Genomic DNA, 20,049 nt, shown 5'->3' with positions numbered 1-20,049 from the left:
CAGTTACCAAAATCTTATTACATAAGGCAGGATAGCATATTAATAGCTCCATTATTTGATGCAGTACCTAATTGAAGAGTGTGTTCAAAGGAAAAGATCTTCCTGAACTGGATGATTATAGAAGGACTCTTACGAAGAGAGATGTGGTTCCCCATAAGCTCATGTCTTTGAATACTTGGCCTATTTGAGGAGGTTATAAAACTTTTAAGAGGTTGAACATTGCAGAAGTAGCTACATCCCCAGGGGCGAATTTTCAGGGTGGATAGCCTCATCCCTTTTCCTGTTTTCTCCCTCTCTTTGCTTCCTGTGTATAGATGAAATAGGATTACTCTACTTCCTGACTTCCAGGCCCGCCTCACACTGCTGCCACCATACCTTTCCTTCCATGATGGACTGCTTCCTCTCTGGAACTGTAAGCTAAAATAAACCCTTTCTCCTCTAAGTTGCTTTTGGTTGTTTTATTTTATCATAGCTATAGAAAAGTAACTAATAAGGGATTTCGAGATCCAAGCACTTGTGAATGGGAACAGTATTGGGGTAGGTGTTTTTCATCACTCTAACAGAATACCTCACAAAAGCAACTTAGATGAGGAAACCCCTTTGTTTGGGCTCATGGTTTTCAGGGTTTTTCAGGACATAGACTTCATAAATTGAAGATTATCTGTAATGATGAGTTGGACCTGAAAGTCTCTAAAGTAACACTCTTTGGTATTCTTCTATTTTATATTGATGGTTCTTTGAGCACTGAGGTACAGCAGAGAATGTCAGAGACACATCACCATATCTCTTTCCACCTTCTTTCACCTTCCCCCACAACCACCCCAGAGTCTAGGAAAGCTAGGGTCTTATATGGTCAGATCATAGATTTGTTTTGTGGTATCTGCTCAATTTTCATCCATTCTAAAGAGCTACTCTTTCTTTTTCAAGATAGATGTCCTTAGCTAGTGAAAAAGAAATATTGTCCCCATGCCAAGACAATAATTTATACATAATATGAAAACATTTTAAAATGCTCAAGGTTTTATAAATAATGGTGTTATTTGTAATATGGGTATGATTTCTGTATGCAAGGTTTGGGGGTAGGTGGGCAACCTTCCGAATATGATATGGTGACTGATGGATCAATAGACAATTTTTTTGTCTTCTTTCCTGTTGTCTAAATCATAGATTTAAATGACAACAAAATGTGTTGCAGATAGAGTGTGGGGCACATTATTGCCTTCTGTCATTCTGATGGTTTGAACTTTCTCTTTCAAATGACAATTCAAAGACCGGGCATTTGATTAGTCCCTCACACATCCATATGTTAAGATCACAGGTACACAGTATTTTTAATATTCATCACATACTCAGTCATGTTTTCAGGTATATTTAAGGGAAAGGAAGAAGATTATAGATATCTGCATTCTTGAAGTCCTTTCTGTCTTATTAATATAGTGCCCTGAAACATGGTTTACGTGAGTCTGTGGATCTGAGTGGTATACCAGATGTGTGTCCCAGTACCTGCATGAATGACTACCTGTGTGCAATGAACTGTTTTAGGTGAGATAAAGGCCAGAAATGAGAGCAGTCTTTTAAAAATTACTCATTTTGGACTGGAGATATAGCTCAGTGATTAAGAGTACTGACTGTTCTTGCAGAACACCTGGGTTCAAATCCAAGTACTCACATGGCAGCTAACAACCTTCAATAGCTCCAGTTCCAGGAGCTCAGACACCCTCTCTGCCCTCCGCTGGTCATTTCATGTCACGGGTGCACTTACACATATGCAGGCAATATGTGTATGAACATAAAATAAAAAATAGTAGGTAAAATAAAGTAAAATACTCATTTCTAGTGACTTGACAGTTATTATTCCTTAACATTATTTTTTTGTGTAGACCATGAACTCTATATCAGTTGTATGTTGTTCACCATAGTACATTGTACATTGCATACATTTTCATAAATTTTAAAAGTTATCTATCATCTATCTGTCTATTTACCAATCACCTATCTTCTATATAACCTATTGAGAGAGTTTATTGCTACTGTTATTGCTACTGTTATAGTTATCATTATTATTATTATTATTATTATTATTTTGGAGACAGGCACTTATGTAGCTCAGGCTGGTCTCAAATTTGCTCTGTAACTGAGGATGATCTTAAACTTATAGTCCTCCTGTCCCTAACTCTTGAGGGCTAGAACGACAGGTATAAAGCATGATACGAGACTTACGCAGTGCTAGTGACTCAGCACAGGCCTCTGTGCTTGCTAGGCAGGTACTTTGCCAACTGAGCTACATCTCCAACCCAAGAGAAAATCTCTATCCAAAATCAAGGAGTCCTTATTTTGCAGAGGTAAAAGGTAATATTATAAAAGATTGTTGAAATAAAATAGTGTGATTTCCCTGAAGAATATTTATAAAAATCAGAATTCCAGTTAATGGCCCAACTCTTCTGTTTAGAGGAAACTGGAAATATGAAAGTTTTCTGGAAATCTGATGCTTTGGCAAACTGGACTTAAATTGACATCCAAAGCATGAGAGAGTAAAATTTCTTCCTCCGAAAATCCATACCAAAAAATCAATTCTCTTCCCTCTCACCAATTCAAAGCCATGGACCCACTCTGAACATGTTAGTAAAATAGTGCTCTAAGACTAAAGCAAATAAGGTTTCATAAACATGCACCTCCCAAGCACAGCAGATGGCAAGTAAGAAAGCACACACAGTAGTGTGGGAGAACACTTTGCCTGGCTTCTGCTTTTAATAATGATGCTATTAAATGACTATCTGTACTGCAGACTCATGCTCTGCAGGTGATAAAAAAGTTGGGTTGGGATGATGGCTTAGTGAGTAAAGTGCTTACCATACAAGCGTAGGGATTGGAGTTCAAATCCCCAACACCCATTTAATGCCAGGCAGACATGGCAGCCCATTGTGATCCCAACACTCAGGAGGCAGAGACAGGAGATAGGATTCCTGCAGTAAGCTCTCTAGCCAAAGTACACAAATAAACAAGCTCTAAGTTCAAGTGAGAAGTTCTGTCTCAGTACATAAGGTGCAGCACAATGAAGGAAGATGTCTCTGATCTCTTCATGCATGTGTGCACACACATAGACACACATATACACATGCCACATGCAAGTATACCACATACGTATATGTGTATGAAGACAAGTAGAGAGCAGATCTAAGAAAATAATGCAAAAAAAAGTGACAGAGGAAATACACCTCAATTTCATATTGCTAGCCTAAGAACAAAGGAGATTAAAATCACAGAACCCAGGAGTCTTAGTAATTTATTTTTATTCCTGTATTTATTTTAAGGCAGGGCTCATGTAGCCCAAGCTGGCCTATAACACTATGTAGCCGAGAATGACTTTGATCTTCTGATCCTCCTGCCTCTACCTTCTCAATGCTGACATGAAACTGATTCTTTTTTTTCATTTTTTCCTTGCCAAAATACTTTCCTAATTACCCTGAATACAATTGATTTCTTTATAGTTTTAAGCACATTGTACCATGATTGTTCATCCTGCTAATCTATGAAGAAGACAGGGCCCAGGTTATGCTATATATGCATTGTGTTTAAGAGAAAACTCAGACATAGAAAAGTAAGGTGCATCATTAATTTAAGATCAAAGAGATTAGTAATAGTGGAATGGCATTAGGTTATATGTCTGTCATGTCTGTCTGTCTGCCTTTCTGAGTAATTGGCTTCCTATCCAATTTAGGGTGAAGATTTAAAATTATTTGTATATACAGTCCTAACAGGGAAAGAAAGCTTTAACACATGAGTTTGCAAGTCCCTCTGTAGCTTCTTTTTGTGCTGAGGATTGAACTCAGGACCTTGAATATGCTAGGCCAGGGCTCTCCCACTGAACTGTATCCCCAGCTCTCTTTTTAATTTTTATTTCGAGACAGGATCTCCCTAAATTTCCCAGACTGCCTTTAAACTCTGTAGGCCAAGGTGGCCCTATCCCTCCTGTGATAGTTTTAATTGTCAGCTTGACACATTTAGAATCACCTGAGAAGAGAGTCACAATGAGGGGATGCTGGTTCAAATTAGGTTGGCCTATGGTCATGCCTGTGGAGGATTATCTTGATTATGTGAAGTGATGTGGGAAGACACACCTTGAATGAGAGCAGCACCATTTTCACGGACTGAATGAAGAGGATAGCGTGAGCTGAGCACTAGAGAGCATTCATACACATTTATTTCTGTCTGCTCTTGACACTAGATGTGCTGTGACTAGCTGCTGCAAGTTCCTACTGCCTTGACTTCCCCTCAATGATGGACCATAATCTGGAATTGTGAGCTAAAACACTTTTCTCCCCTAGGTTGCTTTCTGTCAGAGAATTTTATCAAAGCAACAGAAATGAAACTAAGACCCCACACGCTCGCAAGCATTAAGGTTCTAGGCATGTACTACCAGGCCTGACTTGCAAACCCTCATTTGTTTGTACAAATCTGAGCATTGTGGGATGATGAGTGTTATTCCTATATACATACTTCAAGAAATCAAAGTTTATAATATGCCAATGAATTGACTACACTGGTCAGTGGCTCACATTTCTAAAACTCTAATCCTTGCTTTAAAAATGACTAGCTTTCAGGGATGGAAGGATGGCTTAGCATTTAAGAGTTCTTACAGAAGACCCAAGTTTTGTTTCTAGCACCCAAGTTCAGTAGTTCACAAATTCTTGTAACTCCAGCTCCAGTGAATCCATCATCCTCTTCTGGCTCCATAGACACCTATACTCATGTGCACATACCCACCCCATACACATAATTATAAGTAAAATAAGTCTTTAGCTTATGTTGCCCACATCAGCTTCATTTCTGAATTGCTTTCAACCAGAAGGCCAGAGAGATTCAGAACTGCAAATATTATATAAAGAGAATCCTGAAAAAAGTGGAGTATAATACCGATGTCACCAGAGGCTCTCTGGGACTGGCTATGGAAACATAATATTATTCATAAAATAAAGAGGCCCTCATGAAAATAACATCTATCAATAGTCAAAGTGACCCTTATATCATGCAGAAGAGCCTAGTTCTCACTATCTTCTCAGAAACCATCTTGTCATTACTTGCCTCAAGGTTTTTCTTTCTGCCATTCAGAATGCCTCTCCCTTTCATATATATTCTAATCTAAGTTAGGGCTGAAGGTCTACTTAAGGTTCCCTAAGCCTGTCTGAGAATGCTGGACTTTACAATGTATTACCTGCTCCCTAGCCAGAGGAGCTCCGTGTTTTAGAGTGCTGGGGTCTACTCATTCATGTGAGAGCGTTAACTTTCCCTTTTTATATGTCTCCCACAGTGTTCTTGCCTCATAAACCTGTGTTTGACATTTGTAGGTTACTGATGCCACGTGGGGGACACATGTTGCCCTTGTTTACAAAAAATAGCAGCCAAAACCCCATGTGTGTCTCTAACAATCTCAGTTACAAGGTTGAGCACTATGACTACATCTGGGGACACCTTGAAACACAGAACACCAAGCTAAATTTAAATTTCATATGATTATTTTTTCTTTTTCTAGTATGAAAGATAGTTTCATAATTAATTTTTGTTACAACTAGATCTCTAGCCCAGGCTGGCCTTGGATTGCTATGCAGTTGAAAATATTCTTGAACATCTGATCCTCTGTCTGTACCCCCTGAGTGCTAGGATTATAGACATGTGTGCCACACCTGGTTTATACAGTGCTGAATATAGAGCCTTGGGTCTTGTGCCTGCTAGGGAAGTACTTTGACAACTGAGCTGTATCCCCACCAACATTTTCCTTTTCAGTTTTTAAGTATAAATTATTATCTGATGTTGGACTTGCTTCACTAGCCCCATCCTAATTCTTGCCTTCTCAGATCTTGTTCTTTAAAACTTTGGTGTTTTTGTTCAACATGGATTTTTCTCATTTGTACAATGAGGATAAAGACATGTCACTGACAGAATAAAGAGAGCCCAGTGCCTGGCACATAATGTACTCACGAATTATTTCATGTACCTAACCTGTCTTAATTTACTTCATTTTAAAAGTTTATTTTTGTGTGTGCATTGAATGTGGGCATGCTTGTGTTGTGGTGAGTGTGTGGTCAGAGGGCAGTCTCAGGTTCTGGTCCTGGTTCTGGTCCTTGTTCTGGTCCTTGTGTTGTGGTGAGTGTGTGGTCAGAGGGCAGTCTCAGGTTCTGGTCCTGGTTCTGGTCCTGGTTCTGGTCCTTGTGTTGTGGTGAGTGTGTGGTCAGAGGGCAGTCTCAGGTTCTGGTCCTGGTTCTGGTCCTGGTTCTGGTCCTTGTGTTGTGGTGAGTGTGTGGTCAGAGGGCAGTCTCAGGTTCTGGTCCTGGTCTTCCACATTGTTTGAGTGTCTTCTACTCTCATTCTTTCTGCTGTACATGCCAGCTGGGCTGCCTGAGAGCTTCCAGGGGTTCTCCTGTCTCTCCCCTTTAGGAGCACTGGGATTGCATACCATGCTTCCACAGCCAGATTTACTTTCATTCTGGGGATTTGAACTCAGGTACTAATACTTTCACAAATGCTCTATTTACCCACTGAGCTATTTCTCCATGTCCTTCCTTTTCTTTTTTATAGTGATCTATTCTCTTGTCCCAGACAAGTCTAACACAGAACTCCTAATTTTAAAGTTTTTATGACTTTAATAACTGGAAAGAGGGTGGAAACCTGTGATTCTCAGAAAGATCAAGGTGTTGAGAACCTTTTCAGAAGGGTCCTGTCTTTTGATGGCAGACATCTTATTTGCAAGAAATCCAAAGAGAAGAGTAGCTTCTGGCTATTGAACTTGTCACACTTACATGTTGGAAGGCAGGGAGCTGGAGCGCCCTCTCTATGCAGCCACGTTCTTCAGAAAGAGCAAATAAGATATTATTATTCATATACTTTTGTTTTCTTGAAACTATTTGTAAACTGATATTTCAATGTTGTAAAATGTTAGCCACTTTATTTTAAGCTCTTCCTACTGACAACCTCAGTGCGTACTTCTGAAAGAGTCAGTGTGTGAGTACGCAAAGGGAGAAGGAAGGGTTTGTTAGGATTTTAGACAGCTAAAAATATGCACACATATGCCCTGGTTTTGACTTTTCAATGAAAACCTGGTAAGACTATACATCAGACATTTGTTTAGAAAAAAAGTGATTTATATAAGCTAGTTGCAGAGAAAAGTGGCTGTTTTCAGCCAAGCCTGCGGATCTCATGTGCATGTCTCAGCTTTATGTATCTGAAGAGTTTTTCTTTGGAAGATCACTTAGAAGCCTGCTGGCTGGTAATTTCTTTTCCCCAAACATATTATCTGAGTAGATACAATTTGTCACCTAGTATCTCATTCCAGCCAATATATACTCAACTGCAGAGTCCAGCATGATTGTCCAGACTGAGTATGGAACAAGAATTGCCCTGCCTGTAGGACCATCAACCAATCAATTTGTAGGATATTAGACTAAAGTTTCAATAATTTGATAGGTTTGGCTTTTTTTTTTTTTTTTTTTTTTTTTTTGAAAAGTATCTCTTAAGCAGAGAGCAGTGCATTTTTAGGCATCTATAATTTTGGCACAGGTCATTAATCCCAGCACTCAGGAGGCAGAGGCAGGCGGATCTCTGTGATGTCATGCCAGCCTGGTCTACATAGTGAGTTCCAGGATGGCTGGGGCTACAGGGAGACCCTGTCTCAAAAAGACCGAAAAAAAAAATCTTAAACTTTTAAAAAATTTTATTATTTTTATTTTATGTGTATGTGCGTATTGCCTGCATGTGGGTAAGTGCACCCATGTCGGGCCATGCCTGTGGAGGTCAGAAGAGGCTGCCAGATCCCCTGGGACTGGAATTACAGACAGTTGTTAGAGGGCTGTGGAAATGGTTCAGGGGTAAACTACTTGCTACCAAGTCTGATATCCAGATGTCCATCCCTAGATGGTAGAAAGAAAGAACTGACTCCTTCAGGTTGCCCTCTGACTTCCACATGGGTGTCATGACATCACCCATCTCCACCCCACACCATTAAATAAATAAAATAAAAGTAATAAGTGCTAAAAAAAAAACTTTTTAAAGTAAAAGAGATTGAAATTCTTTTTGGTTTTCGTTATTTTTCTATAGCATCAGAGAAATAGAAAAGAAACATGAAACCAGTAAGATTTTAAGTGTATAATTCATTGAAGTCTTATTTTTTCTATCTTCTTTTTGCTTCTACAAGTACCTGTTATTGTCACATGGAAATTTTCCTCATTATCTCAAGCTATAATTTGCTTGGCATCTCTACTGCCCGATAGAGATTAGAAGAGCCCTGTTTTCTCATAAAGCATCTCTTATGGTATTGGTATAGAAGTTGCAATGTGGTCTTTATAATACTGGCATAAATTTGTTAATACTAATGATTAACTGAAACTCTTTTTTTTTAACTTTAACTTCTTTTCGCATATGTGTGTAGTATTCATACATGTGGCTGTCTGGGGCTGACAGGAGGACTACGGCTCTCTACTTTCTTCAGTGGGGAAAGGTCTCTCACTTGAACCCAGATGACTGATATGTAAGCCTAGCTAGCCAGCTTCTCCAAAGAACCCTCTGCCTCAGCCTTCTGAGTACTGAAATTACAGGCGTGTTACACACTCACCTGGCATTCTCATTGGTTCTGGGGATCCAAAGTTAGGTCCTCACACTGTGAGTCAAAAACTTTATCCATGGAGCTATCTCCTTATTCTGTGCTGAATTCTTTTTAAAAATTATCTTGAATTATCTTCCATTCATAAATGTGCTTACATAATAGAGAATCACATTAGATTTATTTTTGGAGGCAAAAGCTAAACATTCTTTGCTTACTTCATCCATGAGTAACTGGATAAAGGAAAAAAAAATAAGTTTCGTAACCATCCACTCTGAGATTATACTGGCTTTTCTCAATTTTAATTGGTATTTCAAAAAAAATTACTTTAGAGACACAGTCATATTATCTGTGCTATGAAACAAATGTTTTCCTCAATTTGTTGGTATGTATAACTTAAGTGTCTTCCTGGATCGTTGTAAACTGTTAATGTTTCTGATACTGAACTTTATGAATGAAAAATTCTTTTCTTCCTTTTTTCTTCATAGACTGGAAGGAAGGAAAAAGGAGACCCTCTAAACATTGCAATTGACAAGATGACCAAGAAAACAAGAGACCTAAGGAGACAGGTATTGTTTGTTTCCACTCTTACTGTATGGTAGGTACTTTGTGATGGCTTCTAACAATGCCCCTTTTCAGGGGGATAGTTTAGAGCTTACTGATTCAAGTGGCTATTGGTCTGCTCATCTCATCTACACACACATAGAAACAAATCCATTAGTGATTAGAAATTGCTGAGCACAGAGATGTTCCCAGGTGGGCCAGGAACCTGCTACTGATCTCTGATGGTATATTATTATCAAGCTTCCAAGCTATTAAATGATATACTAGATGTTAATGTTTAATAAGAAATAAAACAATGCAATGGGTTCATTAATGTCCAAGACCTTCCACGTTCCATTCGAGATATAAAACTAGAGCTTTATATCATATATATCATATATGTATATATATATATGTATAATTAGTCTGAATGGTTCAATTTTCCTGGAGGAAAAATTATCTTGAAGGGGAGTGGTTTGATTTTAAGATTTAAAATGTTGTATGAACACTTGGAAGCTTTATAAAATAATCTTGGAAGTAATTTCTAATGACTAAGTGGTATATTTATTAAGTTCTAATTGTTACTAGGCATTTCCTGAGCACACAAACACACACACATATATGAATAATTTGAAAAGGAAAATAGTTTTTGACCCAGCAGACGCTGAGGATATTCTGAGAACACTGAAGCCTAGACTCTGGCAGGCTACAGACCACTTTCATTCTTCATTCCCAGATATCAGCTGCTATCAAAAGACCACCCAAGAACATGGGGTGCACAAATACACTTGCCTCAAATAGTGTTCTTCCTAAATATCTGGGGTCAGAAGACCTCAAGAGTTATATTTAGTATTCATTTTATAATAAGTTTTAAGCCTTCATACATGTGTGCTTTGTATGTTATACAAATCCCCATGTATGCTCCTGTATGCCTTTGTTGCTCCTCTCTAGTAGTGTTCGTCCCCTAGACAGTTTTACTTCTGCTGTCATGTCACACATGCACAATCACACATTCACACAATTTTATGAATCTACAAAAAAATTTGGGAACTACAAATGAGAGAAAACATAATTTTCTTTCTGAGACTGGCTTAATTCACTTGATTACATCCCATTTCATCCATCACCAGAACATTTTTCGTGTTTTTCCATGATGAACTCTCTGTGGTAGTGCTCTTTCTCTAGAAGAGATTGTACGCCACATTTCTACACCCTCCCACCCGACTCCCATACACACAAACACACACAGACACACAGACACACATAGACACACAGAGACACAGACACACACACTTTAACTCTTGGCCTGGCAAGCATCCTACCTTCCTCTGGTAGCTTCTGTAGATGTCATCTTAGTCACCAAGTAGATTGTGTTAGTCAGCTAGGGCAAACTACTGCTGAAGCCAGCACCTGCTATACTTCCTACAGCTGCAAAAACAAGATTGGCAAGAAATTAGGACAAGAATGGCTTTGGAGAATCTAGATGTGTTTGAAATGAGAACAGCGCAGTATTAGGTTTCTAATTGCTGTGACCAAGAACTTGACAAGAAGCAATTTAAGAGAAGAAAGATGCATTTGGGCTCATAGTTTGAAGGGATACAGTTCATCATGGCAGCAGTGAGTATGAGGCTGCTTGGGAGTGTCTTAGAAGATGAAGACACAAAGAAAAGACAGAAACCAGAGTGAAGCTCTAAACCTAAGCTGACCTCCTACCCCCGGACTCACTTCCTCCAGGGAAGCATCATCTCGTGATGGTTTTGCAATCTCCCAAAACAACATCACCACCTAGGGCCCAAACATGAAAACATATGAGCCTGTGAGGGACATTTTACATCCAAACCATAATACCACACTTCTGCTTGCTACATGGAAGCTTCTGGACTGTCTTCAGGATAGTACCTGAAGGAATGGGCATAAATGAACTAATGTCCCTGAGAAGACAACATAGCTACCTTTGAAATCTGATGACTTGCATTTGCTAGTTAACAAACCTTTTAATTAATATTGTATTTATTATTTTATGTGTTTGAGTGTATTACCTGCATGTATGTAAGTGCACCCATGTCATGCAATGCCCACAGAGGTCAGAAAAGGGCATTGGATTCCCCTAGAACTGGAGTTACAGATGGTTGTTAGCTGCCATGTAAGTGCTGGGAATCAAACCCAGGTCCTCTGCAAGAAAAGCCAGTGTGCTCTTTACCTGCTGAGTCATCTCTCCAGTCTAGTCCCAACAAAATTTTATGAGGACAGCATTTCCTTTTTACTTTACCTTGAAATAAGACACAATAAATTATTACCCTTTTGTGTATTAATATACCAAATAGAGGTCTGGACAGGGTTGCCTAACTTTATGCTCTCAGGCTGATTCTCCATATCTTATCTGTTTTGAGATGATGCGTTAATAGGAATTAGGAAGTTATTGAAAACTTTTGAACTATAATAGACATTTTAGATATCTAGATGCTGGCATTTAGGTAGGAGTATGACTGTAGATACACCCTCATTTCTATCTATGGCTCTAGCTCCCACTTTTGCTCTTTGAGGAAAAGGCTCACTCCATAGCCCAGGCTGGCTTTGAAATCACAACAATCTTCTATCCAGCTTCCTTAAATTACTTCTTGTCAAGCACTTGGTCATAGCAAGGAATGCTGGGATTCTAGGTGTCAGCTACCATACCTGGCTCTGGATTCTCCATCTCTTAATTTCCATTTTTTGCATATAAAAATGAGGATCCAGACTCCATTTGTAAGAGCTCTTTGAGCTCCAAGAAAAGTTCTCATTCATTTACTATACCAGAGGGACTATGGCCTGATAATCAGAGCTTAGAAGCATGGAAATCATCCCCAGGGTTTGCCTTCAGCTAGATTGCCAAGCAGGCAACGAACATAACCTACCATGTCCCCAATTTGTTGATCCTAATAGGGGTTTAATTTTTATATCCAGGAGCCAACTCTCTCTACTTAAGAACCTCATAGATTCTGTTTTATTAGGAATGGTGCTACACGACCCTGAAAAAGGTTGACTGTTCTTTAACAGAGGACAGTGGTGAAATTTGAGTGATCAGGAGGTAAGCTCCTTGGGGAGCTTCACTCAGTGCAAGGGGAAGTAGCATTGTTTCATGCCTATGATCCCCCCCCACCTTCCACATTTGCAAAGACTGAGAAGAATGAGGACAACAGGAGAATTATTTCACACTATTAAGATGTAGTTGGTGTAGCATAATTCCCACCACACCTGTGGATTTGGTTCAAACACTGCTCTCTTTCTTAATCTGCCTTTCTTGGACTAAAATGGTCCCCATCTGTCGGTTCCATCTGTTGGGATATTTCTGTCATCTTTCTTTGCCTCACTTCTGTCTCTCCACTTACACCTGTATGGTACAAAATAATTCACTGATTTAAATCAAAGCCACAATTGGGTAGAACATGCACTGACTAATTTGTTTGGCTCAGACAGGGTCCCCTCCCCTAGATTTGGCTACTTAGGGGCTGTGGAGTCCTTGCTGTTCTTCCAAAGGACCCAACTTCAATTTTCAACATCCACATCAGTTGATTTACAACTGTCTGTAACTCTAGCTCCAGGAGATCTGATGCCTTCTTCTGACTTCTGTGGACACTTGCACATTTATGACACATACTCACATAGACAGATACATAAAGAAAAATAAAATAAATCTTAAACAAATTTGGATAGCTAGTTAATAAGATTAACAAACTTTTGCTGGGTGCTAGATGGTCCCTATGTCACAGTGACCCAGCGACTGCCATGGACTCCACAAATATTCAACACTATTGAAATACTTTCCTTTCAGTTACTGACAAACCTTGCTGAGAGCAGATTCCAAAGATGGGTCCCCAGTGATCCAGGGCCACATCTGTAGTAGACACATGCTTTATGCATTCCTTGATATGTTATTTAGAGATACCAGATTGTTGTGAGGTGCTTCACCAGAGAAGACCACTCAGACAAAGTTTTGCCCAATGAAAGATGTTGCTGGCCAGTGACTACACAAGGGTGTCGGAACCCACATGTGTAGCCCCGTGCCAGAAAAACCATAACCAGGGGTGCAAAACTTAAGTGCCCAAGCTTACAGGTGGAGAGTCTCCTTAACAATTTCTATTCAATCAAGTAACAATTACTATTTTGCAGAAGCAAGCCACGTATAAAATACAGAAGTCATGAAGCTGCAGTTAGCAGGTGCACTCCGGAACACACTGACCTGTACCCAAGACAACTGGAGTCCTGCTGATGTGTGCTCCCATACCCTGAGCCACCTGTCTGATAATTCCAGAGGCTAGAGTCAATCTAAACTTTAACATGGCGGAGCTATGGTCAAGAAGGTGCACTATCACAAAATCTCAGAGAGAGAAAGGGGAAAATCAAAGTTTGTGGTTTAAAAGGAAAGATTTCCAGCAACTTTCATAGATTCCCACTCTTAATCTCCCATATCTTCCTCCTAACCTTCCATTTGGGAAGAACATTTCAGATGAATGCCCTTGGAAACTTTCAAATTATATTTACCAAATTAAAAGAAATAAAGTCATTCACAATCCTTATTTTAGATGCTTTTAATTAAGCAAATAGAGTTAGATTGACAGGTCCTTAAAAAAAAAAAAAAAAACATTTTCAACAAAATAAATCACCGTTGAAGTGGAATTTCCAAGCAGGTTGAAACCCTCTCTTGAGAAAACATGTCTTAAGGAAGTACAGAGTTACACACTGTGGGAAAGTATGTAGGAACACAAGAGTATCATGTTAAATTGATTGACTTAGATCCATCTTGTCCATTAATCCCATGATAGTGGGCAGTGGTAGAGCAGAATCCTCTTAGGAACATTTTTTGGAATGAAAAAAAAATTGATTTATGGGAATATGACTGCCAGCTTTAAGCATTATGTTCTAATTTTGGAGCTGTGGGCAGAGTGGGCCCCATGTCTGAGCTGTTATCCCTGCTGTGAGTCTGGCACCAAACCATTGTGGAAGCAAAAGCTTTGGCTGACTCTGTGTATGGGCACAGAGGAGCCCTATGGTTCATCCTTCACTCAGAGAGGCCCCAGCCACTGTCTGCCAGCTGTGCCTACCAGCTGCCCTTCTATGAACCCCTTGGGAACAATTATAGTCATGTCTCTCAGTTTCCTATGCATAAATATTCGGGTTGATTCTGGTTATTATTTTGATCCTTTTATTAATCTTTTATTTAACCGATAAACAAATTAAGACCCACACTTGCCCTGATTAATAATAACTATAATGTTACAGTGTGGCTGAACTTAGCCACTCTCATTCCCCAAACCAGTTAGGAACCTAATTATTTTATTTTTAAGTTTAAAAAAATTTTTTTTCTAAGATAGGGGCTCAAATACCTTAGTTAACCTTGAACTTGCTAAGACCATGAACATCTAATTATCATGCTTTTACATCTCAGGTGCTATGATTACATTTGTGTCCCACCACAACTGGCTAACTGGTGCTAGGAATCAAACATAGAGCTTCAGGTATCTAGGCAAATTACCAACTGAGCTATATCCTCAATCCTCAGGAGCCTAATTATTTTTAAAATTAAAAAATTTTATTGCATTTAATTATGGATTATCTGTGTGGTGTGTGTGTGTGTGTGTGTGTGTGTGTGTGTGTGTGTGTGTGTGAGTAGCTGCCTAGTGGAGGTGGGAGAATGTATGCCATAGCCTGCATATGGAAGTCAGAGAACCAGTAGATGGTTCTCTCCTTCTATCACTTGAGTCCCAGGGATCAAACTCTGATCAGCAGGCTTGGAAGCAAGCGCGTTTACCTGCAGATCTATCTCATCATCCCAGGAGTCTAAATCTTAGGTTTTCACCCTTATGAGATAAAAATCTCACAATAAGTTTCAGTGAGGATTAACTTGACAAAAGTCTCAACTTTGTTGTTATAATAAAAATATTTAAGCAACAAAAATTCATGAATAGAATGATTTTATATTGGGATAAGTAATACATAAGACAATAATATAACAAAAAATTAAGAAACACAGAAGAAAACATGTCACTGAATAGTGTAATTGAAGATTCATTATCTCTGAAGATTCTGTTTACAGAGAAGACTACAGAAAAACCTTCCCAGATAAATGAGATACAGTTACAAACAAATTATTTCCTAACTATCCTCTTTGGAACTCAGTTCCTGATACAGGAGCTGTGGCCAAAGGAAGACCACCATCAGTAAGGGTTTGTAAAGTCACTGCTCACAGAATCTAAATGGAATTACAGCTGTCCCACGTCTAGTCCATACATTCTGACACTAGGTGCTTAAAATGAAAAGATTGCCACCATGCCCATTTGACAGGTATGATCATTAGATCCAAAGTGATCTAATGCACCCATGGGTATACATTATGTGTCTTTGTGTCTGGGTAGCATTTCCAGCCCAAGCAGTCTGGTGGTGATCTTTGCTCATAGCCTTTCTCCCATCATACCTTTCCATAGATCTAATACAGGCAAGCGTGCCACTCATATACTATTCTACTCTGAGAGGTGCATGGGAATATAGGGATGTTCATACATATACATGTAAACACGCTCCTGTGCTGTTGCAAGTATGAGTGCAATTGCGTGTACACACACACACACACACACACACACACACACACACACACACACACGGGCAAGAAAGAGAGTACTTTATAAGTTTATTTTTTTCCATACCGTAGATTGAGCCCAGGGCCCCTGGATTTATTTATTTATTTATTTATTTATTTATTTATGTTTATTTATTTAAGATAAAGTCTCTGGCAGTTGCTGTGTTGCCTTTGAACTTACTGGGAGCTTGTCATCTTCCAGCTTCAGCCTTCCAAGTAGCTGGAATTTCAGGCTTGTGCTATCAAGCCCAGATTGTCTTGTGGTTTTCAACAACAGCTCCACCACTGCAGGATTTTTGGTGACCTGTATGTACTACAGCCAGGAATAGAAAAGAAACCTGTTGCAGTTGTCAAAAGCTGGTTCCTGTCAGGTATCACCTCTTAGGCTTCCAGCTGCTGGAGCTCATTGGAACCTTTTTTGAAAAGGTGCTGTTATGTTTTGGTATCTAGCTTCTCAGTGCTTCCAAACACATCTGCTTTGGGAGGGCCAATTATTTTTAGTCTGCCGGGAAACATTTTAAAATTATTTGTTTGCGGATTTGAGTGCGTTTTTTTTCCTAAGGATCTGAGGCTATGTATAAGGCAACAAAAAATGATGGTTCAATGATTTCCTCTAAATGTTAATGTTTGTGTTTTCATGCTGAAATGCTGTGTCACAGCTTAGAACGCTTAGGGATTTGGTCCTTAGGTCAGATGCCTACATGGCTGTGGGGGTATTAAGATCAGAAATGATAATACAGTAAAAGAGTTATGAAATATAAAAACAAGCATCTCAGAGAGAGTTAAGCACCAGAAACCAGAATTTAAAAGACACAGGGCAGAATAGTTTCAAGGGATCAAACACAGAAAGGAAGGTTATGCTTTGGAGAAATCTCTTCAATATTGGTTAGATATTCAAGTCACTCTTTTTTTAAAAAAAAAATTATGTGTGAATGTATTGCCTGCATGTATGTAAGTATACCCATGCCATGCAATGCCCAAGGAGAAGAGAAGAGGGTGTCAGATCCCCCTGGAACTGGAGTTTCATTCAGTTGTTAACTGCCATAGGGGTGTTGGAATTTGAATCCCAGTCTTCTGCAAGGCATTCAGTGCTCTTAACTGATGATTAAAATACTTTATTTATTTTTATTTTATGTGTATTAATGTATTACATGTATATAAGTGCACCCATGTCATGCAATGCCCTTGGATGTCAGAAGAAGGTGTCAGATCTCCTGGAACTTGAGTTAAGATGGTTATTAGATGCCATGTGAGTGCTAGGAACCAAACCTGGGTTCTCTGCAAGAGCAGCTAGTGCTCTAAACCACTAAGCCATTTCTCCAGCCCCCTCAGGCCACTTTTATGTTAGGAAAATTCTGGTAAAACAGCCCTAAACATTATTTCAGAGAATACTCTTTTTTTTGGGTCTTACTATGTAGCAATGACCAGGTTTGAACTGATGATCTTCCAGCTTCAGCCTCAGGAGTTCTGGGTTTAAAGACATGTACCACCACACTCAGCTACCATACAAGTAGTATTTCCAAATCCAGGGCACATGATTTGATCAATTAGAAACAGTTTCTGAAATATCATGTAGGCAAGCTCTTACCGAGTGCTGTTCCCTTCATGAAGTGGTTTAATTTATTTCTGTGAGCCAGCATCCCTTCATGTCCAGAGGGGATACCCAGCTTGGCTTCTTACTCAGGCGCAAGCTATAGTAAAGGAAGAGTCTAGCATCTTGATCCACACCAATTACTCTAATAACATACTATGCTGAGCTGAAGGATGGATTGGACATGCATGAGTAGAAAAATGTAATGAAGTAGGAGCTTCAGCTACTGAGCTGCTCTCTTCAAATTCTTCCAAGCCCTAGCAGTCAAGGAGAAATGGAGAGAAGGAGTGGAGAAGAATGACTCTGCAGAGAACCTTTGCATTTGGTTCAACCTCCAACAATTTCTCCTGTTTTAGAGAAGATGCCACTAGATTTCCCCAAATGTTCAGTTATCCTAGAATAAGCATTTCAATTTCAAGAGAAAATGCCTTATTCCATAAGTTTTCTGTCCCTGCCCTTACTTCAGAGATTCAGCTACAGTACAGATAGTGAACTTCTCCTGGGAAATTTTGATTTCATCAAATCTGTGTGGAAGCAGCACACTTATAATCCCCACACTAGGGAAGTCAAGGAAGAAGGATTGTTGAGTTTGAGGTTGGTTTGGATTCTGTAATGGTTCCCAGTTTAAAAAGCACAAGGAAACGGGTGAAGATCTGTATTGTATCAAGCTTATGGTAACTTCTGACGTCCTCAGTTGTTTGAAACATTACTCATGTATGCGTGTGGGTGGAGGGGGTGTGAGGGGGGATACATGTGCCACAGCATTCATGGAGGTCAGAGGACAACTTGCCAGAGTTGGTTCTCTCCTTCCATTATCCAGGTCCTAGGGATTGAATTTAGGCCATCATGCTTGGCAGCAAGGTCCTTTACCTACTCATTGACCCATGATCTTCTCAGACCTTGAATTTCACTGCCTTTGTTTCTGATGGCAAATTTTCAGACATCACCATAGCCCTTTGAGTGATGTGTCTGAGGATATGTGAAGCCTTCCAGCTCTTCTCCCACTTTCTGACCTCCACTAGTCCTTTCCAATTCACAAAGGCAGTGCCTGCTTACAGGGAAGAGAAACTTTTGCTTGATGCTTGTAAGAAATACAAAAAAATAAAAAAACCCTCAGAGTTATTCCTGCTACCACACTTTCACATAGATTAGCTCACATCTGGTCACTGAAGTGTGGATTTTCCTCTCATTCTGATCATTTCTCTAACAGTAACGTGCATCCTTGGATCCAATTCTATTATCTACCTAATGATAGCATCAGATCCAACAGTTTAAGGGCTCAGTCCCATAGGATCATCCCCACTTTAGATACCACTTGTAAGCAGTAGGTGGCCACCAGGGCTTCTGACTCTCTAGCTATTGGTCAGGGTTCCTGTGACCCTTCCTCTGGTTCTTGGGGTGGCTTCATTATAAGGCCATGCTTGAATAAATTACTAGCTATTGGTAATCCATTCAGCCTTCAGCCTCCCTCACTTCCCCTGAGGGTTGGAGGTAGGAGGAAGGCTAAAATTCTTAACCCTGTCAGACAGCTGTTTCCCCTGAGACAGCACCTTTTCTGAGGTCACCCAGGAGCCCACCAAATGGCATCTCTTTAGAACAAAAGATGTTCCTCTCAGCGAGGACATTCCAAGGGGCTTAGGAACTTTTTGTCAGATGTCAGATCATCAGCCAGAAAATTACAAAGGTCTTAGGATTTCTGTGTCAGTAACTGGGGACAGAAATGAGATATTAGAACAAAATATCTCACTACTGCTCTTACCTGCAAGGATGTTAGGAGTTCCGTGTCAGGGAACTAGGGATATTTTTTCCTATTTTATAAAGCTTCTCTCCCTACTGGCCTAGACTGGAAACAAATGATTGCTCATGGCTGCTTATTGTAGGGTTGGGCAGGCCAATCTACGTTTTTTTCTGTTTGTATTATATTTTTATTTATTTATTGTCTCTGTGTGTGTTTGTGTGTGTTTGTGTGTGTGTGTGTGTGTGTGTGTGTGTGTGTGTCTGTTTGTATGTATGTGGGTCTGGGTGGGCCATGGTGAACATGTGGAAGTTGGAGGCCAATCTGAGGGAGCCAGAGTCAGTTCTTTCCTTCCACCATGTGAATCTCAGGGATTTAATTCAAGTCATCAGGCTTTTCCCTCCTGAGCTGCCTTCCCAGTTCTCCATTTGTGTTTCCTAAGGAGCATATCCATATAGGGTGAAAGTTCAGTCTACAAATAAAGGCACACATAGCAATAAAACTCAGTAGTCAAGATAAAAATTTTATTCACCATTTTAGGAACTAAAAAGTAATGCAAAAGAACTCTCCTAGCCTGCACTACTATCCTCAGGCCTCTTGGGGTAAGTCTACAGCACAGCTCTCCGTGCCGGGACTCCCTAAGCCACACTCACCCTTCCATCCCCCCGCCTCGCCTTTCTATACTCCTAGTTTGGGCCCTACGCCATTCCTAGTCTTGGGGCCTCAGACACCTGGGGAACCAATACTGCTTCCTGACCCTTCTCACCCAGAGCAACTCAGTCCCTTTCTTGGGCTCCAGGAGCACCACTTCTGGTCCTGGCCCCGCCCTCACCTCTCTCTGCTTCCCTGGGCTTGCACCACCGGCTAACTCTCCTAGCCTGCACTACTATCCTCAGACCTCTTGGGGTAAGTCTATAGCGCAGCCCTCCAGCCGGGACTCCCTAAGCCACATTCACCCTTCCATCCCCCCGCCTCGC

General features: G+C 40.0%; 1 protein-coding gene across 2 annotated transcripts in view; it reads left to right on the top strand.

Moving 5' to 3' along the window:
* Ctnna2 (catenin alpha 2) overlaps positions 1-20,049 on the top strand; it is a 1,380,618-nt gene that overhangs the window by 1,041,729 nt on the left and 318,840 nt on the right. For both annotated transcript variants that reach the window (XM_008852324.1, XM_008852323.1), the window contains exon 8: positions 9,079-9,159. In XM_008852324.1, the coding sequence (XP_008850546.1) occupies positions 9,079-9,159 (81 nt within the window). The remainder of the gene's footprint in view (positions 1-9,078; positions 9,160-20,049) is intronic.

The sequence above is a fragment of the Nannospalax galili genome, unplaced genomic scaffold (genome assembly GCF_000622305.1).
Source record: "Nannospalax galili isolate Female #2095 unplaced genomic scaffold, S.galili_v1.0 scaffold726, whole genome shotgun sequence".
Lineage (NCBI taxonomy): Eukaryota > Metazoa > Chordata > Mammalia > Rodentia > Spalacidae > Nannospalax > Nannospalax galili.
The sequence above is the reverse complement of the archived record's forward strand: the minus strand, read 5'-3'. Positions and strand labels throughout refer to the sequence as shown.